Source organism: Typopeltis vanoorti, chromosome 9 (genome assembly GCF_054136105.1).
Source record: "Typopeltis vanoorti isolate ZY-2024b chromosome 9, IOZ_Tvanoo_1.0, whole genome shotgun sequence".
Lineage (NCBI taxonomy): Eukaryota > Metazoa > Arthropoda > Arachnida > Uropygi > Thelyphonidae > Typopeltis > Typopeltis vanoorti.
This window is the reverse complement of record NC_143557.1, coordinates 128,830,001-128,857,556: the sequence shown is the minus strand read 5'-3', so window position 1 is coordinate 128,857,556 and position 27,556 is coordinate 128,830,001. Positions and strand designations below refer to the sequence as shown.

The following is a 27,556-nucleotide window of genomic DNA, read 5'->3' as shown; positions in this document are numbered from 1 at the left end:
GGTAAGACCAAAAAATTCAATAAAAGAAAAAACTGAACATCTGGGATGATACAATCAAAGAAATAATCAAAAAGAAAAAAGAAGCCTATCACAAATGGTTAAGCAGTAAAAGATTAGAAGATGAAATAGAATATAAAAAAATAAGAGCCATAGCTAAAAGAGAAGTCAGAAAAAGACATAGAGAATCATGGAATAAATTTGTTTCTAATTTAGAACATGATTTATATAAAATAAGACCCAATGTATATAAGATTTTGAAACACCTAAATGCAGATACCAAAGAAAACATAAAATTAAACACTGAATTGATATTAGAAGAATTTCTAAATTACTACACAGAACTGCGGACAGACAAATATTTTAAAAAAGACAACTGGCAAACAATTAACGAAAATGAAAAGGAAATAACTGAAGAAGAATTAGAAATCAGCCTGAAAGAAACAAGAAACGGAAAATCACCTGGAGAAGATCAGCTAGGTTCAGAACTATATAAATACGCAGGAACAAGATTCAAAGGAAGACTCTTATTATTTTTAAATAAAATTTACTCAACTGGTATCCCCCCAATAGAATGGAAAAAAGCAATTATGATTCCTATCTTTAAGAAAGGTAATAGAGATGACCCTAAAAACTATAGAGGTATCAGTATACTAAATTCATGTTACAAAATATACAGCAGAATCTTAAATAACAAACTAATGAAATATTCCGAAAACTTTATTCTAGAGGTACAAAATCGATCTAGAAAAGGACGATCATGTATAGACCCAGCCTTCTGCCTAAAATTAATAATAGAGAAAAGAAGAAAATATAATTTAGAAACACATATTGCATTTATTGACTTTGAAAAAGCATTTGACAAAGTTAAAAGAAACATATTATTTAACATATTAAAGAAAGACAAATACCAAATAATATCTTAAAAGCTGTCACAAGTATATATGAAAATAATTAAATACAAATAAGATTAAATCATGAGCTATCATATACAAGAGAGATAAACCAAGGGGTCCGATAGGGATGTCCCCTCTCAGCAACTCTTTTTAATATCTACTTAAATGAAATAATAATAAAATGGAGTAAAAATTTACATCAAGGAATTAAACTTTCACCTACAGTTAACTTAAACACTCTCCTGTTTGCAGACGACCAAATAATAATTACAAATTCTGAAGATAACTTACAGAAAGCTATTTTAAATTTAAATTAGATATCCAAAGATTATGGTATGATAATATCAACGGAAAAATCAAAAACTATGGCCTTTAAAGGACAAGATCCAGCAAGAACTAAAATAGTATTAGATAACAAGATCTTAGAACAGGTGAATTCATTTAACTATCTAGGATGTATGATCACTTATGAAAATGAAAAAGATATAAACATAAAAATTGCAAAATATTTAAAAATAACAGGAGTAATTAACTCTATATTTAAACCAAATCTAGTTCAAAAACAAACCGGGCTAAAAGTATACAATACATTAGCCCTACCGGTCTTAATGTATGGAAGCGAAATCTGGACAATCAAACAAAAAGACAAACGAAGATTGACAACAGCAGAAATGAAGTTTATGAGAAAAACTGCAAATTATACCCTATTTAATCACAAAAGAAACGAAGATATTATGAAAGAATTAAACCAAGAACCAGTAATTGAAAAAAGCAAAAAATATAAATATAAATGGATGGAACACGTTCAAAGAATGAAAACAGAAAGATTACCAAAACAAGCCTTAAAGTACAAGCCATTAGGAAAAAGAAAACCAGGATGTCCTCTTAAACGATTCATCGATGACTTGTAAGGCCGGAACAGGCCATACTAGGCCTAAATCCTTGATACGTATGATTATGATGATGAGTTTTATTTTTATTTATTCTTTATTCTTATTGAAATAATTTAAAATGGATACTCTAAAGATCCATATAAAACTTTAGTGGAACGTACACAATTCTACTTGGATCTTATATCATACATAATTCCGTGCCCAAATTATCCATTTGCACCAAACTAAAAACTCGGCCAAGATAAACTTTATTGTGTGATCGGATCAATTTGCTATATCTGTCCTATTGTTAAAATTTCTCTAATTAGATGTTATTTATATTTATTTATAATTATTAATAATTAATTATTTAATAAAATATAAATATCCAGATCGCCAGAAAAATTGAAAAATAATAAAGATTTTTATACACCCAATGTTTATTTTTATCATATTTTGTAAATTGCTAATTCCAGTTATTTTCAATATTTTGTTTTTATTTTGTTGTTACAGTTAGCTTGGCACGAGTCTTTGAAACTTGGTTGTGCTACAAGACAGTGCGGCACGAAGAAATTTTACTTTGTATGCCATTACTACCCTGCGTAAGTAAAATATATAAGTAAAATATATATAAATAAATATATATATATATATATATATATATATATATATATATATATATATATATATATATATATATATATATATATATATATATATATATATATATATATATATATATATATATATATATATATATATATATATATATATATATATATTATATGTTTGTAAATATATTAAAATATATGGATGTGTTAACATCAAATAACTGCCATTATTTGATGCATTTGTGCTAGACCTGTCTGAGGATGGTTTACAGCTGCTACTGTATCATACTTAGCTGAATATCAATCTTGTAATTATTTGACTAATCAATCAGGAAAGAGGATCTACTTACATGACTCAAATCCGGTGAGTAAAGTGAATGACTAAGAACAGGAATACTGTCCTTGGCGAAGATTTCCTGGATACATCGGGAAAAAAATTGGACTTTTTTTGTCTCAAGGCATCGAATGGTATAACTTTGTATCCTAGCGAATCAATTACAAACAATTCTAATTACGATTAGTCAAATCTTTCTTGGGAGGGGGGAGCGATACACGATCTCATTTTTTGTAGATTTATTTCTTTTGCTTTCATTGTTATATTATATCTCAAAATGCCATTTATGCTTCCTAAATATATGTGTCTTTTTATTTTTTTGGCCAATTTGGATGCAGTGAAATAAGGATAATAATGGCGAAAACTGAATAATTTAAAAAATTAAATTATAATTAAAAAAGCAGACATTTTCCTCTACGAAATCTTTTGTGTATGTTTCAAACTGAATTTTTTTTAAAAGTTTGAAGATAAAAATATGAGACAATGTGAGCATGGATGTCTTTGATTGTGTTTAGATGGGGATGACTCTTTCTTTCGATGTGAGACCACCGTCCTGCTTATTGGAGGCCTGAAGTGGCTTGATAAACATTCCATGTTTGGTCTCTAGATCAATAAAAAACAGGAAGAGAGAAAGAAAGTAATTTATGCATAGGTAGAGAAGTGTGTGTGTGTGAAGATACGGAGCCATGGCGGTACTCCGATATTGTTACAAAAATCCGAAGAGAAAAAGTCTACTATGACATGCAGTGAACACCGGAGAGGAAATTGCAAACACATTTGCAAAGGGTAGGAAACCGAAGGTCGTTAAGCAATCAATCCACTCTGCCACAAGCAATCAAATGCCCTGTAAATGCCATTGCTAATCCAACTGTTTTCTGTGGGTTGTATACGAAATGTTAGCTAGGAAGCCCATCATAAATCTAAAGTGCAGAATGCATACTGGAATCTGTCTTTTAAAAAGAAATGAGGTGAAGATGAGATAATAATTAGATAGTTCTTTTTGGGACTGGTTCTTTTGGTTCTTTTTGCGATGCAATCCGGACCGAATATGTTTTCCTATCCACTTTATTCAGGAGTCTTTTAATGTCTGTCCAAGAAACCGAAGTAGGCCTCAAATGAGAAAAAAAAGCACGACTTCCATTTTGACCAAGTGGAAAGTTTTCTACACTGTTCGACAAAATTAACAAAATCATCACCATCGTAACACTAATTACGGGTATAGAGCATATTGGTCTGTTCCGGTCTCATTATCCATGTAATATCCTCTTTTGAGGTCTACCCTGCCTTCTCTTTCCAATTTATTTTATATTTCAGTATTTGTTTAGGATGTCGGGTGTTGGCCTTTCGGTTTACATGTTCAATCCATTTTTGTTTATAATTGTTTAGGTTGTCTTCTCTTGATTTTGTTTTTAGTTCTTTTAAAATGTCTTCGTTCCTTTTTTGATCTAATAATGTGTATTTTGCTGTTATTCTCATAAATCTCATTTCACTTGTTTTTATTCTTAGTTTATCTTGTTTGTTTACTGCCATATAATAATGTGGGCAGTGCTAACGTATTGTATATTTTCAAGCGAGTTTCTTTTTGTACTATATTTGGGTTGAATGTTCTATTTATCAGGCCTATAATCTGTAAAAATTTTGAAGTTTCGAATTTTGTCTTTTTCTCATTCATATATTTCACATCCAAGATAACTGAAAGTATTTATCTGTTCTATTATTGCATTATTAATAACTATTTTGCTTCTAACTGCAGTTTGTCCACAAAATGCCATTGTTTTAGTTTTATCTATGGAAATTTTCATTCCAAACTGTTCTATTATAATATTTAAATTATATATTGCTCTTTTTAAATTGTCTTCCTTATCTGATATTATTACCTGATCATTTGCAAATAAAAGCGTATTTATTTTGTTATTCCGGGAAATTTCTATACCTTGATTGTTTAAGGTGTTCCACTGTATTAATATTTCGTTAATGTAAATATTGAAAAGTGTTGGAGACAGAGGGCGTCCCTGTCTTCCTCCATGGTTTATAGATTGTTTTTCAGACAACTTTTCATTTATTTTTATTTTTATTTCATTATCTTTATATATATTCAATATTGCGTGTAGTAAAATATTACGTATATTTCTTCTTTGTAATATATCAAACAGTATATATTTTTTTACTTTGTCAAATGCTTTTTCGTAATCTATAAACAAAATATGAGTTTCCAAATTAAATTCTCTTCTTTTTCCTAAGTAGTTTTAAACAGAAAGCTACAACCCTTGTAGATCGTCTTTTTCTAAATCCATTTTGACATTCTAATAATATTTTTTTACTGTATATTTTTAGTTTTTCATTACGTATTCGGCTATATATTTTGTACATGTATTCAATAAATTAATACCTCTGTAGTTAGCAGGTTTTTGTTTTATCCCTTTTTTAATATAGGTATTACTATACCTTTATTCCATTCTATTGGTATTTGTCTATTTGTATATATTTTATTAAATTATTATATTTTATATTATATTATTTTATATATTATTTATATTATTATATTTTATTAAATTAACAAAATACTTAGAAAAATGTGGTATAACCCGTGAATACGCAACAGGACAAAATTTGGTATGGTGGAGTACAACAGAACACAAAATGAAAGAGTAGACAGCGAGGAACATATAAGGGACATGACATGAGGATGTATGAGAATTACCAAAGAGATCACATTGCAGAAGTCGATACCGACACACTCCTACTTCAATCTCTTCCGGCAGACAGCTAAACAGGACTGACAACGCCGGAACCAGACTCCATCTATAATATCCTGTGGCAACAAACCATATTTCTGCAAGAGCAGACCAGCTCACCAAGTGAGTGAGGCATGCAGTGCAAAGCTCAAGGGTTCCCCACACATGTTCGATCGGATTTAAGTCAGTCTGATGATTATGCTGGCCACGGTGGTCGTTGGATATCTTCGGTTTCAAGATACTCCTCCACCGTTTGGGCACTATAGGCAGTGGTGCTGTCATCAACGAAACGAACACCTGGGCCAACCGCACACATATGAAGTCACATATACGGTTGTTCGAGGATCTGTTCTCAGTATCTCTGCCAATTATGGTATCCCTCCCCCATCGAAAACACGAAGGGGATTCGGCCGTTCATCACTTTCTGCCCCACACGAGAACACTGTCTCCACCTTAGGTGTAGCTTTCTCTGATTTTGGAGGGATGTTACCACAATCCTCCCTCTCTTCAGATCAAACAAGGTCTAGAATCTGTTTGTAGGCTAAAACATTTATAAAATAACAGAACAGTATCCTAGTCATACGTTCATGGCACCAGTTTCAACGAGCTCTGCGATACTTGATGGTTAGTGATATACAAACCATTGGTTTCTTTGCGTACAGTTCGCTTGAAATGGACCTTGGTAACACATCCCGTTGGAATTGTTTTCATCTATGGCCGAAGCAACCTCAAGAAACAGTTGATGGCAGGACTTCGTGGGGTTCCGTCTTGCTGTTAGAACCAGATAGCTCCTGGGTGATAAACACCAACTTTTCATGTAACGGTTGCTGAGGAAATTATCTCCATAGCAGAGAGACAACACATCCAGCTAACGTTTCACCTTTGCTCACAACTTCCTGGCTTCAACTCGTCAGCGGCCGTAATCTCAAAGCATCATCTAAAACCATATCGATAATGATGTACCATCCTGAAAAAGTTGTAACTGACCCACTCACCAAGCCAAAAGAAGGAATCAGGCGATGTGATTGCAATCTCTGTTTAATAAAGGCTTGAGTAATTTACATCATGTGCGGACTTAGTAAGTGCACTATTGAAGTTGCTCTTTTGTAATTAGACGTGAGGGAAGCGGAAGTAAATTTCAGATTCGGAATTTGCTTACCAGAATGCCTATTATATCAAATATCGTCTTCGGAAACACTTTTGAAAATAAAATATTCACAACAAATATTTTATTACGTTAATTTTTTCAAGCAGTCTAGACTTTCCCCTTCAAAGTTTTTTTTATTTTTTTTTTATTTAATTTTTTTTACTGGTGATGATTCTTGCTCAGCTCTTGTAAACTGCACTGTAAGCCGAGTACAATGTTCGTCTCTTGATAATGAGCCAATATTTTTTTTTTTTCCTTTTCTGGACTACTCTTTTTGACATTGAAGTATCCAATGCTCGATAATGGTGATGTCAGTGTCAGGCAGAATGAAGTCATTTTGTTTGGCAAAAATTATTTCAGTTTTCAATTATTCCAACAAGAATTATTACTGGAATAATGGGTACTCTTCTATTAAAAATATTGCAAGATACTGTCAAAACAGAATAAATACATCAAACTTGACATAATGTATTTGAAATTTAAGCAGTTCACGAGCATTGGAGGTGTCACGTAATAATAATTGACCACATGAATGAATATTTATTCTTCTATAAAAATAAATAAATAAACATATTTTTCCATAAATATACATAAATGAATAACTTTTGATGCTTAATCTTCATCAACAGCTTTCTTCAGTCTAAGTTGGGCGAATGCCTCTCCATGTTTCTTCCATTTTAGCCGGTCTTGTGCATCTCTCCACCATAAATGCCCACAACATCTTGTTATCTCATCGTATCACTAGTCTACGTGGTTTCCGACAGCTAATTCTTGGTGTCCATTCTGCTATTTTCTTTGCCCATCTTTGTCAGACATTCTCATCACATGTCCTGTCCAGCGCCATTTGAAGCCTTTTCTTAGTAAGGCAATGTCCATTACCTTTGCTTCCTTAACCAAGTAAACCCTCTGTTCAAAAAGAAACCGAACTTTTAGAAAATAGAAGAAACTAGTGGCGCCACCTGTTGTATCTTTTTGTTGTCGAAAGCGGCAACCTTCATTAGTGTTGTGTCAACTGTTTATGACATTTGTTTCATTAGAAGCCGAGTTATAGTGCCAAGAGTGAAAATGTGTCTTGACGAACGGTCGGTCGTCACGATATTCATGCCGTACGCGACGAATTCTCGCTATCAATCGCTTCAAAACTTCGAGATAAAAGTCACCATTGACCGATTGGTCAGGCGGAAGGAATTCTTTGTGGATAATGCCCTTGGAATCGTAGAAACAAATCAGCATTTTCTTTACTTTTCACTTCTCCCAGCGACTTTTTTTTCGGCTATCCCTCTTCTGGCGGGCTCCACTCAGCACTCTGGCGCTTTGTTTCAGACTCATGCTCAAAACACCACGTTTCGCCACCAGTAACGATCATTTTAAGGAAGTCTGAACCTTACTAGCTGTTTTAATGAGGTCTTTGCAGTGTTCAATTCGATACATTTTTTGGTCGTCGGTCAACTTGTGGGGAACAAATCGCGAATTCAATTTACGAAGGCCCAAACTGTCGGTCAAAATGTTGAGCACAGTTGATTTTGGAATCCCCAATTCTTCCTCAATTAATCTCACGGAAAATTTCGGGTTTTCTTTGATGAAATCACGCACTTTTTGGATGTTAACTTCGCTCAGTCCAGTTTTTTTTTTTTTTTTTGACAGTTCGGCTTTTCGTCGTCTTCAAGTGTCTTACGACCACTTTGAATCGCTTAAACCACTCGTAAACTTAAGTACGGGATAAGCATTCATCACCGTATGCTTTGTGAAGCATTTGATGCGTTTCGGTAAAACTTTTACCAAGTTTAACACAAAAAGTCAATCGCTGCTCTCTGTTTGAAACTCATTTTCCGACAGTTCGTCAAAACACCCTGTCATTCTTGGCACTATAACTGGGCTTCTAAGGAAACAAATGTCATAAACAGTTGATACAACTAATGAAGGTTGCCACTTTCGACAAGAAAAAGATACAACAGGTGGCGCCAATAGTTTCTTCTATTTTCGAAAACTTTGGTTTCTTTTTGGACAGTGGGTATATTATTATTTTTTTATCTAATCGGGTTATTCCCAAAATGGTTCTTCCCATGTTTGTCTGTGTTGTTTTCAGTTTCTCTAGGTGTTTTTTAGTCACCCTCCAGGTTTTACTGCCATAGGTCATTGTGGGAATATACACACTAGTTATAGATCTTTCTTTTTAGGTAGTTTGGTAAATTGTTTTTAAATATCTCTCTCTATAATTAAAATTCCATCTTGCTATAATTCTATCTGAAATTTCACTATCAAGTTAATAATTGTTTATCCTAGATATTTGTATGAATTCACTATTTCAATCTGTCTTTGATTTGTTTTCTTTCTGAAGTATTTTCGCTATACATAATTTTTGATTTATCCAGGCCATCAAAAGGTGGCACACCTTTTGGCATCTCAAAGATGACCTCGGCATTGCTTCTGCCTGGTATCTCCATTTCTGGGTCTGGCTCCCACTGAAGAGACCTCAATAAAGGTCGAAACTAGTCTGGGTAGTGGCCCTTCCCTTAATGCATAACATTAGACATATCCGCAAGGAGATGTGTTTTGCATTATGGGAGATACTGAGATAGGAGTGATGTTGGCTTGGTCCACCTTTGCTACGAGTTTCCCGGTGTTGTACTACCTTACTTCAGTCCTGAAGATACTTTCAGGTGCAAACTTTGTTTGCTCACACTTGGATAAAGGATTAAACTAAATTTATTATAGTCTAACCAAGTGAAAAATAAACTTTCTGCAAATAATTTTGATAACAAAAAGTCTCCCTTTCTGAGTCCTCTTTTTATTTCTATTTCTGTCCCTTTTCCATTTAATTGCTGTTGAATCTATCTCATATATAAGTAAATATATTAATAGAAATATCTATTCCTATATGTTTTAAGGCATTTCACATAGACCTATTGAGTTTAGTCTATTGATGCTTGTTTAGTACATAATCATTTCATATCAGATCAATTAACAACCACTTAATGTTCTTGTTTACATTTTTAATCAATGATTCTCTTTTCATAAAAAAAAACAAAGGAAAAACAATGAGATTTTAGTACAAAATGTTTTTTATATATTTTTTTTAATTGTACTGCTATGCCTTCTATATTTGTGTTCTGTAACATTAACATTTCTGGCTAGATGGGTGAAGCAAAATTGCTTTTCATATTCCCCTTTGTCTTTTAATGGTAGGACTTTAAATGGAATGTTTGTGAGCTTTATGCTCGCCCATTGAGGGCAGTGAAGTTAGTTGTGTTCAGCTGAACTTAAGATAGACTTTGGTCTTTTATATTTGTTGATTTCTTCTTCATTATATTCCGAGGCTTCCTTGATTAAAGGGTTTGGGTGGTTACTTGTCTTGGTAAAGAACTTCTCAGCTAGATTTTTGAGAAGGGAAGAGATATAAGGGATATTAACTTCTCTATGGATCTGGGTGTTTCTTATGTACCAGGGGCATCCAGAATCATCCTCAGGCTCTTATTCTGTAATCTCTGAAGTTTTAGAATGTTTGAATTTGCGGTGTGGCTCCAAGCTGGGGATGCGTAAGTGATAACCGGTCTAATTGCCATCTTGTAGATTGTTAATTTTGTTTGCATATCCAGTTTACTTTTTCTGTTGATCATAGGGAAGAGCTGTGCTAAGACGTTGGATGTCTTAGAGGTAATGTAACTAATATGTTTGCTGAATAGGAGTTTACTATCAAGAATCACTCCAAGATATTTAACTTCAGTCTGCCATGGAATCTTTACTCCCAATAAATAAATATCCTCCATGGTGTGAATTTTCTTTCTAGTGAACAGTATGGCTGAGCTTTTCTGGGGGTTAACTTGGATCCTCCAGTCTGCCATCCATTTTTCTAAGGTGTGTATGCTATTTTGTAATCTTTTAGTTGCCAGTTTTGGGCTCAGTGATCTTGCCATCAGTGCAGTATCATCTGCATATAATGCAGTGAATGTTGTTCTTGGGTTCAGAGGGATGTCTGCTACATATATTGAAAACAGTAGAGGTGCCAGAAGAGATCCTTGAGGTACGCCTGCCGAGATCCTGCGTCTGGTCGAAACCGTTTCGCCTACCCTGACCTGCATGTATCTGTCTTTCAGGTAAGAATGTATTACCTTTATTAGCCTGACTGGAAAATTAAATTTTATCAGTTTGTTGAGAAGACCTTGATGCCATACTTTATCAAACGCCTTCTCTGCGTCGATGAAGATGGCAACTGTATTGAGTTTCCAGTTGAAACCTTTAGTAATAATTTCTACCAGCCGGTGCACTTGTTGGGATGTACTATGGGCCCTACGGAAGCCGAACTGTTCATTAGGCAAAATTCCTAACTTATCTGTTTCTGCTTGGAATCTTGAGAGGATCACTTTCTCTGTTATCTTTCCGAGGCAGGATAATAGGCTTATGGGTCTGTAGCTTTCAGGTAGGTGAGCATTTTTTCCTGGCTTCTTCAGTGGCATGATTGTGGCTGTTTTCCATGTAGAAGGGAAATGCTGGAATCTAAAGATGGCATTTGTAATGTTAACGAGATGGACTATGGCCTTTCTTGGAAATAGTTTTATTATTCTATTAGTTATGCCATCCGGTCCTGGGGCTTTTTTATTGTTTAGATGGGAGATGATATTTATCATTTCTGTTGGATTAGTAGGAGTGATAAGTTCTGAGTTGACATTGTTCTGTCTTAAGGTTGACCTAACATGACGATGAATCTTGTATATAAGGTTGATATTTAAATTAGTATACGATGGGTTGCACTGAGATTCTAGATTATCTACTATTGCCTCGGCTTTCTCTTCATCTTTGTGAACTGTTCCTTTCTTGGTTTGGATAGGGGGTATGAGTTGTTTTTTGGTGCGGATTGCTTTTAAGAATTTCCATACAGAATGATCATCAATGTTAATGTTGGTCAATTTGGTTTCCCATTGTTGGTTTCTGTGTTTTTGAAGAGCTTCTCGGACCTGCCTGTTTAGATTGTTCAATACTTTATCTTGTGGGGCTCTGGTATTGTGGTATCTCTTCCTGGCTCTATTTTTTGCTCTGATTAGATCCATGATTTCTTCAGGGATTCGGTTAGTTTGGTTGAAGGCAGTGGATTGTCTGACTGATTCAATTGCTTTCTGAATTTGTATAGTTAAGTTATTTGTTGCTGTGTCAATCTCTTCCTTTTTACTGATATTGGGTACCGGACCAATATGATCAGGAAGAACCTTGGCTAACTTGTCCCATGGTATGAATGTGTGCAGAGGAGAGAATTGATCTGATGAACCTAGATTAAGCACTATTGGACTGTGGTCAGAAGATAATTCGTTGACTGATTCCAATTTGTATTGGTATCTTAAATTTTTAAAGATGACAATGTCCAGCACATCCGAGCCACCCGAAGGGCTGAAATGGGTGGGCTCAGTAGGGCCGGTCACTACAATAGAGTTGAGCATTGCATAGTTGAAAAGTGTGTGACCTTTGGTATTAGTAGATGAGCTGTACCAAGATGTGTGTTTTGAGTTGAAATCTCCTGCTATTATTATGGAGTCATTTGGACTAAGTATGGAGTCCAGATCTGTTGTCAGCAGAGGAATGCTTGGAGGGTTATATGCAGCATAGATCTTGAGACTCCCGGCATTGAAGGTATGCACCTCCACACCAGTCACCTCCAGGTTTACTGTTTTGGGCTTGTCTATTGTGTTATGATTTAAATAACTCTTAATATATATGGCTGTGCCTCCGCCTCTTGTGCCAATTCTGTCGTTTCTGTACATAGTATATCCACGGATTTTTGGGTTATTAGCTGGTCTTAGGTGTGTTTCACCAATCAAGATGATATCTGCACTGAGACGAGTTGAAAATTCTTTTAGTTCCAATATCTTGTTCATTAGTCCATTAGCGTTCCATGCTATTATCTTAAGAGCTTTTGGTTTGAATTTATTATTCATGACAGATGGCTGTTATAATGTTTTGAGTGCTTTGCAGGAATCTTTTTCTGGAAGATGTTGATGGGCATGTCTTGCTGAATTCTTGCAGCATAGTGGCAAGTGAGGCTGTTAAGACAGATGTTATGTTGGAGCATTCTAGCTCGGGAGATGTAGGAGGCTTAGTTCTTGCAGCTTCAGCATATGTTTTGTCCCTGGTTGTTCCTTCTTGTGAGGTAGAAGGCAAGGTGTTTCGGACTGGAAGACCATTTGTTTGGATGCTTGAAACATTGTTACGTGGCGGAGAAAGATTGACTTTTATTGTTCCTCGGTTTTTTGGATTGGAAAGGCATCCCTTATAGTTGGCGGGGTGAGGTCGTCTGCAGTTTGCACAGCATGCTGGAGTTGTGCGAGGTTTGGTGCAAGAGATGGTCTGGTGTCCCTCGCCGCACTTCAAGCACCTGTAGGCTGCCTTACATAATTTTTGAGCATGTCCAAATCTTTGGCATCTATGACACTGACCTGCAGATGCTCTTTTCCTTAGAGGCTCAGTTGTAATTTTGAGACCGCATACTACAGTCAGTTCATAGATCTGCTTTTGTGTGTTGTTTATTTCTACCAGCACCAAAGGCATTGGTCTTTTGTCTGCTCTGAGCATTCTGCTCACTTTAACTGGGGACAGGCCCTGTCTGGAGAGATCAGTGGACACTTCTTCAGGAGTGATACCTTCAGCTATCCCACGTAGAACAACTTTCAGGTTCTTTTCGCTAGGTAAAGTGAAGGTGTGGTATGGGACGCTAGCATTGTCCATAAATCTGGTCATCTGTCTGTAATCCGAGACAGTAGAGGGTTGTATTTTAACTCCTTCATCTGTATTTTTAGCCCATGAGAATGAGATATTTTGTTCTCTTAGGGCTGATGTGAAAGGGATCCATTTTTCTTTATCCCTTAATATGACTGGTGGTATCTTTTCTTTAGGACCATTGAGTACTTCTATCCCTGTTGTTTTGGGTTCTTCCACACTGGTAGAGATTTTCCTCTTCTTTTTCACCAGTTGGAACTCTGTATCAGTTTCCAAGGAATGATAATTACTGTCTTGGGATGTAGCATCTTCCACACTTGGGGAGTGTGCTAAATCTGATTGCGTCTGAGTTGTGGGCTCTTCAATCATGTCAACCATATTATCCTCTGTGACAGCTGTGGGGGGGAATGTGTCAAAGAGCTTGACTTTTCCTGGCCAATTTTCACTCAGCAGCTTTCCCAGTCTGAGGAATTCAAAATAAACTTCTTCGAATTTGGCCTCATTCAGAAGTTTTGCCATGACAATATTTGGAAATGTGTTAAGTCAAGGATGGAGAAAGAGTAGAGATTGCTCTGGTGTTCCGAGCAGGTAAAAGTAATCCTGTGGACTTTTGAGGGTCCACTAGCAAATCTCGTAGACACCCTAAGGTGTCTACCAGCAATAAGATGTCGCGATATAAAATACATACAGCAATGGCGATACTAACGGCAGTAGGCCTAGCGTATCGCCCTTATAACTTCAATTGACTTACCTGGATGGAAAATAAATAAAGTGCCTGTTTATGGCAGTAAGCAATTAACTGAAATTACTGATGAATACGCATAAATCACTAAATCATAACCGTCAAATTCACAATTCACCATCATTAATACACGACACTAAACACTACCACGCGAGCCGCCATCTTGAAGTTTGTCTCTGTGTTCTGTAAGGTCAATTTATCCTTCTTTTATATAAAATACTAAAAAAATTATTATGGTGTGTAATATTTATTGTAATTTCTTTTAGAAAATTCAAGTAAAAATGATTGTTTTCTATATAAAAATTAAATTGATAATTAAGGCTAATATATTGTTTATTTATTATCACCAGAGGAAACATCCAAGGCACGAAAATGTATACAATAGGAAATCCATGTTCTCAATGCGAAAGGAATGGACTATGCAGCAAAAATCTTTGCGGTAAGTTTATCTTTCGAAAAGTAATAAATAATATATAAGTAAAATAAATTATAGACCAAATAGGTTGGAACAATGATTAGCAGCCCTCCTAGTTTGCTATTTCCGAATAGCAAACTAGGTTGGCTGATACCAGGCCGAATTCACCTGGTATCAGATCACTTCAATACCTTGCGTATTGAAGCCCTCACATTATGGACTCTGTCCTCTTCGCCACTCTGGCTTTCTGTAATATGAAAATTATAATTATAAAAGAAATATTTATAATTATAATTATGTCTTTGCACATATATTGTCATATACATATATGTATATATAAATACATATAAACATATATATATTACATCATATATCTTTGCAACACCTTTTTGTTTCCATGATCTGATGTTCACAAAAAAGCAGTGTAAATATTTGACTGCGTATTTGACTGTGTATTACCTACTGTCATGCGCAGATGGGAGGGGTCTCCTCACGTAAAAACCAGCCAATTATAGAATTTGAAATTAGTTCATTTTTTTAAATGTAATTAAAAACGAATCAAAATCGATAACTTTTAATCTAATGAATAATCGATGATAAATAAAAATAGATAATATACTGTATATAGAAAATATGTCCAGGTACATGTTAAGGTTTGTGCAGCCAAAAGATAAGTTGTTTTTGAAATGTCATCAGCATCATCATCATCATCATACGTATCAAGGATTTAGTCCTAGTATGGCCTGTTCCGGCCTTAGAAGTCATGGGTGAATCATTTAAGAGGACGTCCTGGTTTTCTTTTTCCTAATGGCTTGTACTTCAAGGCTTGTTTTGGTAATCTTCATGTTTTCATTCTTTGAACGTGTTCCATCCATTTATGTTTATATTTTTTAATTTTTTCTATTACTGGTTCTTGGTTTAGTTCTTTCATAATATCTTCGTTTCTTTTGTGATCAAATAGGGTATACTTTGCAGTTTTTCTCATAAACTTCATTTCTGTTGTTGTTAATCTTTGTTTGTCTTTTTGTTTTATTGTCCAGATTTCGCTTCCATACATTAAGACCGGTAGGGCTAATGTATTGTATACTTTTAGCCTGGTTTGTTTTTGAACTAGGTTTGGTTTAAATATAAAGTTAATTACTCCTGTTATTTTTAAATATTTTGCAATTTTTATGTTTATATCTTTTTCATTTTCATAAGTGATCATACATCCTAGGTAGTTAAATGAATTCACCTGTTCTAAGATCTTGTTATCTAATACTATTTTAGTTGTTGCTGGATCTTGTCCTTTAAAGGCCATAGTTTTTGATTTTTCCGTTGATAATATCATACCATAATCTTTGGATATCTCATTTAGATTTAAAATAGCTTTCTGTAAGTTATCTTCAGAATTTGTAATTATTATTTGGTCGTCAGCAAAGAGGAGAGTGTTTAAGTTAACTGTAGGTGAAAGTTTAATTCCTTGATGTAAATTTTTACTCCATTTTATTATTATTTCATTTAAGTAGATATTAAAAAGAGTTGCTGAGAGGGGACATCCCTGTCGGACCCCTTGGTTTATCTCTCTTGTATATGATAGCACGTGATTTAATCTTATTTGTATTTGATTATTTTCATATATACTTGTGACAGCTTTTAGGATATTATTTGGTATTTGTCTTTCTTTTAATATGCTAAATAATATGTTTCTTTAAATTTCAAAAATGTAATTAAAAACGAATCAAAATCGATAACTTTTAATCTAATGAATAATCGATAATAAAAATATATAAAAAATAAAAATAGTATATAAAAATATGTCCAGGATACACCTCAAGAGGGCGTAAGGTTCTACATATTGAGGTTTGTGCAGCCAAAAGATAAGTTGTTTTTGAAAATATTTTTTACATTTTGAATTATTAATTCGATGAGTGCTTTATTTTTTTTTTAATTTTAAGAGTCTTTTGCGTAACTGTGTGGTTTTTAAAAGCTTTTATTTTTGTTATACTATATACTGTATTGTACGTAATGGTACTGATGCATATAACAATGGTGAGCGATTTCAAAGCATGATTTTGTTATCTACAGCGTTTATAAAATGTAACACGTGTGTGTGTGTGTGGGGGGGGGGTAAGACAGACAACGGTGAGTTGAACTGCGGAGTGCGAGAAAATGAGAATGGTGAAGTATTGTGGCATATGGTAAAGAGTGACAGCAAGAATGAAACGATGGTAAACGAAGAGGATGACCAGATGATAATGAAAGAGATAGCGCGCTTACGTAGAGTTCTCCACGGAACAAAACGCGTGATAGAATGATTGAAGAAACACTTGGTGATCTAACTCAGAAGCAAAAGAAGGGAGAGATGATGGGAGAAAGAAAGCAACGTATGGAAGAACGAAAGAAGGAGAATACGGATCAAAATGAAAGTTGAACCTGAGTTTAGAACCTTTCCAACTTTAAGTCTACGATTCTATTGTAATTCAGAAAACAGGGGGAAAAAAATCAGCGCAAATTTGTATACATTCTAGTACTAAAAATATAGTTAAAACAGACATGCACTATATTCATGACATACGATATTTAGTTGGGTTTATTTTAAATTACGGCCAACATAACTAAAATTACGAAACCAGTGTGTTATTTCTGGTTAATTCTGTTCTCCTGCCTGTTTGCCTGTTTCGCGAATAAAAAATCCTATTACTCTAGAAGTCACCTTCAATTGAAAAGTCTTCATACAGATTCTTTGCGTCTTAGGCGAAATTCGAATACGTCAATAATCACGTTTCTACGTCATCGCGACAGTACTACTAGACATAAAAAAATAGGGTAGCGTAATGTTCTTGAATTACAGTGTTTACATCAGATTTAACGAAATATCAGTTTTTGCTAATCATATCTCCTTAATAAAAAAAATGTATTTATTATTTCAGTTACTGACGCACTCTGCACGAAAATTGGACTCAAATGTGGTAAGTACTGATTTTTATTAGTATCGAGGTTTTTTTTTTATTAGATCAATTTATTATCAATCAGATGTGAACTAAAAGTTATAATGAATATTGAAAGTCGTTTCCAAATATTTCAAAAAGATATCACATCAAAATTCTTTTTTCTCTTTATATTTTTATGATTTAATTTTTAAGTAATTTATACGATATAAGATGAAATATAATTGTATATAATGTGACAATTTTTTATTTTTATATAATATTTTTTATAATTTCGTTAGGAATATTAAATTATATAGCTGTATATACAACAACGTTATCAGCAATTACGTCTGCTTTTTTATTATCCAAAATGTTCAGCATACGTTGTTAGCTGAAAGTTAATTTCACAAAACCTGATGCGAAAATATTTAAAAAAAAATTGGTTTATAATATCTATTTTCAATATTATAAAGACATATAATTAGTAATATGATTATATTATCACTAATTAAAAAATATTCTAATGATTGTAACTCGTAAACAACTGCAGGAGTCTTTGTTTTCTTGACATAAAAGTGTTAGTGTATGCGGAAACGATATGCATATGTTTCGTCTGCAATTATCAATGGCGTTTTACACAGGAAGATCGTTTTTTAAAAAATGCAAGAGACATTGGCATTGAAGATAAGACAAAAACGGAAACTAAAATACTGTAGTATCATCTAAGGAGGATGTTATATATCGGTACGCTAGGAAGTAGGAAGTTCAGCTTGGTTTACTTTTTTTTCCTATTTTAATCAGTATTCACAGGGTTCGTTTTTACTTGTAATTCTGAAAAGCAAGAGTTTGCAAAAAAAAAAAAATTGTGTATAAAAACGAATTAATGAAAATAAAATCAGACTTATTAAACACAAGGGAATAGATATTGGGAATTTATTTATGTAATATTGTTCGCGTAATTATTCGTTTTATATATATATATATATACAGGGTGTTCGGGATAAATTTGACAGTTTCGTAAGGAAAAAGAAAATCTTCTTTGTATCTATTAAATTTAATGAATTGACAAAAAAACATTACAGGCAGAGTTAATTACAATACTATCAACAAGATTTACTCAAAATAACCACCATTAGCATCGATCACAGCTTCAATTCTGCTTCGGAACCTCGAACAAGCTGATGCTACAGTCTCCCTGGGAAGGGCCGCAAAAACTGTTTTAATTTTATTCATTAACTGGGCTTTTGTATTACTGGAAGTGCGATTGGTGTCTTTTTCAACTGCGCCCCATACAAAATAATCCATGGGGTTAAGGTCTGGGGAGTTTGGAGGCCAAACATTTGGACTGGTGAAGTCGTAGAAATTTTCAGACAACCATTTTTGACTTTTCCCAGAGGTGTGGCAAGGGGCCGAATCCTGCTGCCATACATACGGCCTACCATTGGCTACCCTTGTTATCCAGGGCTTGACTACAGTTAGCAACTCCACGAACAAAGCCCGAATTCCAATGCCAGGGTTCTTCAACACCTGTTCCTGCAGATTTGCGAGGAATTCTGCTGTACGAACGCAATCAGATCGTCTGCTAGGGATCTTTCTTCTTGCTACATCCTCGTAGTCACCATTGCAAGTCTCTAGTTCATGCCTGATTGTTTTTACTGTATTCAGGGAGCATTGGGCAGCAGTCGTAATATCCTTATTTTGATGGCGGGCACGAATCATCATGATACAAGTTATTCTCTTCCATGATTCAGGTGGGTTCCAGCTATCCATCCTTTCTGACATCTTGTATATGAATGAAGAAGGGTCCAAACTTTTAAATGAAGAGAAGTGTGTGTTAATACATGTAACTTACGGAAAAATATAATTAATTATAAATATGTCAAATTTATCCCGAACACCCTGTATATATATATATTATTTATTTTTATTATTTTATTAATTAATATATTTATAGGATATTTTTAATAATACATTAAATGCTTTGCAGTAAATATTTCTTCAATATTTAAAAAATGTTTTTCCAAAGAGCATTTAGAAACACTTATGCAGGTCATTTTAATATCTTTTATTATTTTTTCCCCCCAAAATGTTTGTCAGATTGTCCACTGGAATGCACAAATTGTGGAATTCTACAAAAGGATACATGTAAGTGCAAATGCAAAGATGGATGGGATTCTCTTGATTGCAGTCGTAAGTATTTGTTGTTTTTTCTTCATAGCCCTTCTAATTTACGCTACACATGATCACATCATGTACAGCGTAACTAATTTCGTGTAGAAGAAATAGAATAATTCCTTATAATTATTTTAATTACGAATTCTGATGAATCGAAAATTCATATTATAATACCATACCAAAAAACTAAACTTCCACTTTATTTTTATGAAACGAACGAAGTTACGATATTATAAATAGATCAATCTTTTAATTATGTTACTTTGATAAAAAAATTCTCAGGGAGGATTTGGATGCTCCATCCCTAATTAACTAATTTATTTATTCGCATGGGATATTTCTTACCCGTACCCTTGGGAGAGCGGGTTGAGCCCTCCTAATGAGGGGTTTAGTATTAATATATATCTTATGACTGTAAATTCGTTTTTTTTTTTAGTTATTACGAGTAAGAAGCTAGGGTTTTTAACAGCCATTGAATTACACAAAGACTAATTTGAATTAAATATTTTTTAATTCGATTTTATGTGTTTCATTAATCATTTGTGCTCCATGATGTCTTCTCGTTTCATTTCTTATAGGCCATTGCCGAGACGGGAATCGTCTGTGCGGAAAATCTCCTGGTTTCCCTAATAAATTAACCTGTCCCTTAAATCAAAGACGTGTACAAACCAAGTTTTGCAGGAAGATGTGCGAACAATGCAGTAAATAAAATTTCTCTGTTTTTATTTTTATCTGATTTTTGCCAATGCATATTAATTATCAAAAATGCTAACATCGAATCACCGAATTAAATTCTTATATAGGATTTAATTTTAATAATGATAGTTCCTCCATTGAGTAAATTGATGACAAAGATGATACAGCCGAAGCACACTACATTGGATAATCTGCAATGGATGTAGTCTTGTAATTGTCTTTCTCAAATACTGATGGTAAGAATTGAATTAGTAGGTATCTTATACGCATGCTTTTAAGTTAATTTGGCTCTCATCTGAATTTTGGCTGAAACAGAAGCAGCTGTGGCTTTCAGGTCTATTTATTATGTCAGGTGGATTTATTGCAGTAGTGAAAAATAGGAGGCTAGCAGTCAATTTGGGGATTAATACTAGGTAAACTACACCTAGCATTAATCCCCAAAAAACTACCTTCATGTGAGATCGACAAACCTACCTTCAGCTGAAAAGTCGATACAAAAATTCCTCTTGTCAAATAATAATAATAATGCATCAGTAAATAAAGGTTTTTAAATAGTTTAGATAAAGTGTCAAATAGGAAGTTAAATCCAACGATGAAATTTCAGTTTGCAACGAAGAATAAATTAGGCTTGTTGTATGGACCCTATTAAAATTACTACTTTTCAAGAAAAACATTGATTTTTGATATAATCTTTAACTGGAAACATTTGCATTGTTTAATTCTTTTCTGTTTTATTTTGCATGCAGTTGGTTTAACGAGTAACACTACCAATGTTTGTTGCAATGGTACGTTGTGCGAAGAAGGCTATGTCTTGAACGGATATTGCAAATGCGTACCCTTAGTTCCCGGACCTCTCACTGGTAAGCAGATCTCGAATACACTTTTACATCAGACATGATTCTATTAATGATAAAAAGGGAGTATTTATTTTTAAGTAAAATGTTCTCCATTAATTATGTTTCTTTGTGTTACACAGCTGGTTGTAATGGAGTTACTTGCGAAAAAGGATACGCCTTGGACTATTTAACATGCAAGTGCATCCAGTGTAGCGAATCCTTCTCTGGTAAGTTGCGTGTTTTTAAGTCACTTATGTTGATATCTGATTTTATTATAAACTAATGAATAATGTCATTTGAATTAGTTATTATGAGAGATTTAAAAACTATTTGAACTTAAACTAGTTGGACACTGTCTCAACGGAGATCAGTTGATGCATGCAAAGAGACAAATTTTGGGAAAAGGTCTTTAACCAGACAAAAATACATATTTTGTTTAAAACTCCCTTTAGATTTTTTTAGTTAGTGAAAAATTAATCATAGAATAGGCCTGCACTTATATGCGACAATACGACGACAAAAAAAAAAAAAGTAATCAAAATTTTAAAAAGGGCTTCCCACTCCTAAAGACCTTTTGCGTTTACGTGTACGTTTTTCCCTACAATATGAAATGGGACAAATCCATAATAAAAATACAGTATATTTTCGTATTTATAATAAAAAATATTCCCTTTTACTAAAATGATTTCAAATTTACCGGTCTTGTGTATCCAAAAGAATTAAATAAACGTGTAACTTTCCATTTACTTCTTTAAAAAAATCTTGGCACCATCTATGGTGCAATACCGAGGCAACTCTGATGTCACAAACTTGTACATTCTCCAAAGTTTATTCACTTTCGAATATTTTTGAGCTTCAAAGCCAAACATTGTTTACCACTTGGTTACAAAACAATAATGGATATTTATTATTCTTCCTTATAATGACTTTCATAAAATTCATATAATATAATTAAGCAGGAACTTGACACATGTTTACTAATAATCGCTCGATACTCAACTCCAGAACTTTGCAACCTCGCTAACAGGAAGAATTTTTAGCGAGGTTGTTCCTTTTAGCTGTGGTACATGTCAGAACATTTTTCTTGCATAAGTTGATACTAAATATTTTTGCTGGGTCGTAGCCCTGGTAATTACAGAAATTACCCAATAATGATACTATTCTACCATCATGTCATTGTATTATGCCAGGGGCGGGCAAGTTCTTTAGTAATAAGAACCACATATAATGCATTTTTGAATGTTCAAGAGTCGCAGAAAATATTATTTTGAAATTGTATTTATAAATAATAAAAAATACAACTATATATTAGTCCTACTCACCAAAGAATAATACGTTTAATCTCTACTCGTTGAAGGCTTTGATTGATTCTTCATTTGTGCAGTTAATAATTTAAAATCTGGCTGGTAGGTGTCAAAGCTGTTCTAAGAAGCTCAGTGAGGTGGCTGTTAGTGAGGATAGCACGATGTTCTGTTTTGACTTGACAAAATTCATTGCAGAGAAGAGAGATTCGTAGCAGTAAGTTGTCCCAAAAACAGAGAGTAATCGGAAGCCAGTTTTCTGAAGATTGGGATACTTTGCTTCTGGGATTTGTTTCCAAATTCAGTTACAGATGAGCTTTTTTGTACTAGCTTCAAACCCATATCTTCCTGCAGTTCAATAAGCTCTGTCTCTATGGAAGCAACATCCGTGGTAAAAGGTGCAAACAAGGATTTTATAACTTTGACTAAAATCAATTTTAAGTATTTATTAATCAGAAAAAGTACTTATCTACACTACACTACACTACACAACATTAGTTATGTTCCGCTACCACCACAAGCGCGTAACTTGTGTGTACTGCATGAAGAGTGATGACTCAGAGTCCAGGCAACGGAGGCGGTGGCTAATGCAGCGATCCTTGTAGTCAATTTTGGAACTAATTTGGGGGGAGCGAGACGGACTATGAAATGTCGAAATGCTTTTTACCAACCAAATACGATAATAAAATCCACGTTAAGAACCCTTTTGACCGGTACCATTTAAAATCTAAAAATTTAAAGTTTCAAAATGTCTGTTTTTTATTACCTTTAAAGCATTTACGAAATAAAATATTCTAATATTGGTACACACTATACTACTACAGATTATTCATATAAAAGTATAGAAAAAATTGCAACGAAAACCAATTATTGTCTCAGGAGCCGCACAGAGTAGCTTTGTGAGCCGCAGTTTGCCCACCACTGTATTATGCCATTAACAGACGTAATACACTAGCCTCATAACCTGACATATTTAGGCCGTAATTGAAAATGCCCCCCCCCCCCTTATGTGACATAGTGATTCCTATCAAATAATATGCCCACTGATGATTTCCTTTTTATTTATTTATTTTTGTATTTGCATAGACATGCAGGTCCACGCAGTGGTGTTTGGAACGTGTAAACATTTCATACACCACAACTGAGGGATGGGGAGGATCCTGGCTACTCAGGATCATAGTCAGCAAGATTGTCTTCTCTCACGCAACTCCTATAGACCTGGTGCTTAATACCTTGACTAAATTGTCACATTAAAAAAGTATTAATTCTTACTGTTATTATTGATATTACATATTATGAAGCAGTTTTATCTGTGCTTACAAATTCTTCTTGGCCTAACAACTGTGGATTTAGAACCGGTCCAAACCTGTACGAAAAATTTATTTAGTCCCTGGCTAATTGCATTTCCCTCTTTATGTATGTAGCACATATCTCTTTCTTCTTTAAAATGTTACAGACACAGATATTTAACACAGGCAGTCCAAGAAACAACACTTTGAACTACTAATAAAGAAAAAAAAAACCTTTGTTACGAGCTAAAAGCTCGTAATAAATGTATTTTTTGTTGTTGTTGTATGTATGTTTTTTTTTTTTTGTTTTGCTGTATTTTCTATAGAGATTTTGGGTCTATTAATTTTTTTTAAATATTATTTTAAACATTAAATGACGTAAACTACAGATATATATTTCTATTTTACTCGGAATAATTTAAAATATTTTAAATAATTAAAAAAATAAAAAATTTAAATAAAAAAAATATATCAATCCAATATGCTCTACTGTAAATAAAGCTAACTTATAAAATAATGGAGTTTAAATTTAAAAATAACATGGAAAATAAAAAACAACACAGTTCGATTCTATTATTTTTCGTATAAAATACATTTTAAAATATAAAACTGAAACAAAATATAATATACCACTATAATATAACAGTAATTTGGATACAAATTTTCTTCAATAACTGATACAGTGTTTTTTTTTTGGCTTTTGGTGGATGTTGAATGGTGAGAACCACCATACCCTTGGAGGGTAATGAATGGTAATGCTGTAGCCAATGAAGTTCTAACTGAGGCTCGGCTATTGCTGTTATCCACCTGCCATGATCAGAGCTTTAATAGCTCAATAACACCTTATCCGTACATTGTCCTCTACAGATAACGGGGAAGATAAAAAGCATTCTTGCTTCGCCCCTTTAAGCCAGTCCTTATTATAAGGACTATACAGTGTTTTTGGGAGGGAATTTGAATCAATCGACCGTGAGATGCGGTGATTGATTCATTCAATCCAATACCCTTGGAGGGTAATGGATGGCAATGCTGTAGCCAATGAAGTTCTAACTGAGGCTCGGCTATTGCTGTTACCCTCCTGCCATGATCAGAGCTTTAATAGTTCAATAACACCTTATCCATGCACTGTCCTCTATAGATAACGGGGAAGATGAAAAGCATTCTTGCTTCGCCCCTTTAAGCCAGTCCTTATAAGGACTATATACAGTGTTTTTTTTTTAATGGATGAAACCATGGGAGGATAATGGATGGCAATGCTGTAGCCAATGAAGTTCTAACTAACGCTCGCTATTGCTCTGTTACCCTTCTGCCATGACATGATCAGAGCTTTAATAGCTCAGTAACACCTTATCCCCACACTCTCCTCTACAGATAACGGGGAAAATGAAAAGCATTCTTGCTTTGCCCTTTTAAGCCAGTCCTTATAAGGACTATAAGGAATATAGTGTTTTTCAGAGCTTACCGCATGAAGATGAGATGTCATAAAATTCTGCAGCGAAATTCTTGTACTTTAGTATAAACCAGTGAAAATAGAAACTTTTAATAACTATATTAGCACAAAATCAGCTACGAGATGTCATCCAAAAGTTGCTAGTAGCAGTATGGTTTTCTGCCCATAGGTGCTGCATTATATCGATTATTCATTGTTATACGATTTTCGTAAATGAGTGATGGGAGAAAGCATCTGCATCTCGTTTTGTTTTAAACTCTGTAAACTTCTTCATGGATGTTTGAGAAGTTTCAAAAAATAAATCAGTAATTCAGTATTTTATTGAATTTAAGAAAAATGCCTACGGTTCTGAAACATAACTTTTAATAATTGTCTTATCTTTTCTAGATTCCAATCCAATGTGTTCCCAAGAAAACTCAACAACAACTAACGTCATTTCTCTGCTGATGACGTTGATTCCAGTACTGCTACTATATTTTGTATGCTAGCTCGATCGTGCTGCCATCTATCAGATATTTCTCTTTTCACAATGTTTAGTTAATTTTATTTTATTTTTGGTTTACATCAATTGTAGATGCATATGAAGTCAAAAAAAAAAAAAAAAAGTGCCATATATGCTCTTATTTCTATCCAATAGAATTTTTAGTATCGAATTTTGTTTAATTTTAGTATCGAAAAAATCATACCAGATGATTAGATTTCGTTTTATACGTTTCACTGCAAATACTTCTGCTAGCAAACCTCGTGCAAAACAGAAGGCTGGAATTTTCAATTTTGTTGCTTTTTTGACTTAAGAACGTAAAGTGTAATAGCTTAATGAATAATAGCACTTCAAGGTGTGTTTATTATATTCTAATCTCATTAAGTAAAGAATTCCCTACTTTTAAAAAGTCTTGTACAGTCTTATAAACGAAAATAAAATAAAATAAAATAAAATAATGCTATTATTATTGTATTCCTTTACATAATATCTAAAGTTGGTGTTTTAGAACTTACACAATATATGTGTGTGTGTGTGTGTGTGTGTGTGTGTGTGTGTGTGTGTGTGTGTGTGTGTGTGTGTTGAGTTCTGAAAAGAAAATAATGCAAATATGTCTCTCACATACTTCAAAATACACACGAAAATCTCCATCACTGTGATTTTGTAAATTTCTGGTAGTTTTAACCGCTATTTTTTGAAGAGTACAAAAAAAAAAAAAAAAAAAAAGGAGAAAAAGGCAATTTGAATGACAGCGTCTTTTCGACTTTCACTGTTGTCTGTTTGATTTATTTTAATTTTATTCAATAAAAAATTGCTGTACTTAAATAATCACGTAATTTTGTTTTACTTAATTATCCATAAAAAGATAACATGCAATTTGAAAGTCCTTATAAGGACTGGCTTAAAGGGGCGAAGCAAGAATGCTTTTCATCTTCCCCGTTATCTGTAGAGGCCAGTGTAGGCCTCTACAGATAACGGGGAAAATGAAAAGGTGTTATTGAGCTATTAAAGCTCTGATCATGGTAGGAGGTTAACAGCAATAGCCGAACCTCAGTGAGAACTTCATTAGCGATGTTTAAGTAAAGCCAACTCTAAAAAGGACGATCCTAGACCACTCTATAATGGCCGAAAGACCGTCCATCTCAGCGTTGATTCCACTCAGTGATGGCCTTCCCCCCGGATATATATATATATATATATATTCATATTTATATCTACTGACTATAACCGAGACTAGAATAACAATTAAATTTATTCAAAACGCAACATGTTTCATCGGATTGTCCGACTTCTTCAGGCGTGGGAACACAGAAAGCAAGTAAACACTATAAGAAACATCGTATCACTATAAAACGACTATTATAAAATCAGTTAGCTTTGAACTGTAGCTACAGTCCGTGTTGAAGTTCTATTGTTAAGTAGCTGCGTGCGTCTGATTTCACGCGTGTGCAATATCAGATAGCAGAGCTGAAAGAGTCCGGTAGATTACAGCTAAGGTTATTATTTATGTGCTGAGGGTCCATAACAATTTCTTTAGACTCGACTATGCGTCGCTCTACTTCGTCACGGCATATATGAAGGTTTGAGGTTGTTGTCCAGTTTATCTCATGTTGACGGCCTTCATCATTTGTGTTTACTGAAAACAGTGCATGGCACTTGCTCTAGTTCTTTTGTAGGCAATGTCTCTTTGGTGTTCTTCCAGACGTAGGAGAATGGATTTTTCAGTTTGGCCATAGTACTGCTTGCCGCAGTCACACGTGATTTTGTACACTCCTGGGAATTGTAGATGGTTGTGAGCTTGTTTGTATTTGCTTAAAATCGATCTTAGTTTAGGAAGAGTAGAGAAACAGGTTTTTATGTTGAACTTTCGTAAAATTCTTCTTAGGTGGTAAATCTAAAATGAAGATCTAAAACATGAACTACAACATCAACAAAGAACCTTCACAAGTAATGGCTACTCGTCGA

At 34.0% G+C, this 27,556-nt stretch overlaps 1 protein-coding gene across 1 annotated transcript in view; it reads left to right on the top strand.

Moving 5' to 3' along the window:
* Positions 1–26,043, top strand: part of LOC150103534 (uncharacterized) — a 47,866-nt gene extending 21,823 nt beyond the window's left edge. The window contains exons 3-10 of the mRNA XM_090398268.1: positions 2,279–2,367; positions 14,387–14,475; positions 17,364–17,402; positions 19,461–19,553; positions 20,117–20,239; positions 20,981–21,094; positions 21,211–21,297; positions 25,498–26,043. Of these exons, the coding sequence (XP_090254394.1) occupies positions 2,279–2,367; positions 14,387–14,475; positions 17,364–17,402; positions 19,461–19,553; positions 20,117–20,239; positions 20,981–21,094; positions 21,211–21,297; positions 25,498–25,598 (735 nt within the window). The 3' untranslated portion in view covers positions 25,599–26,043. The remainder of the gene's footprint in view (positions 1–2,278; positions 2,368–14,386; positions 14,476–17,363; positions 17,403–19,460; positions 19,554–20,116; positions 20,240–20,980; positions 21,095–21,210; positions 21,298–25,497) is intronic.
* Positions 26,044–27,556: the final 1,513 nt, after the last annotated feature.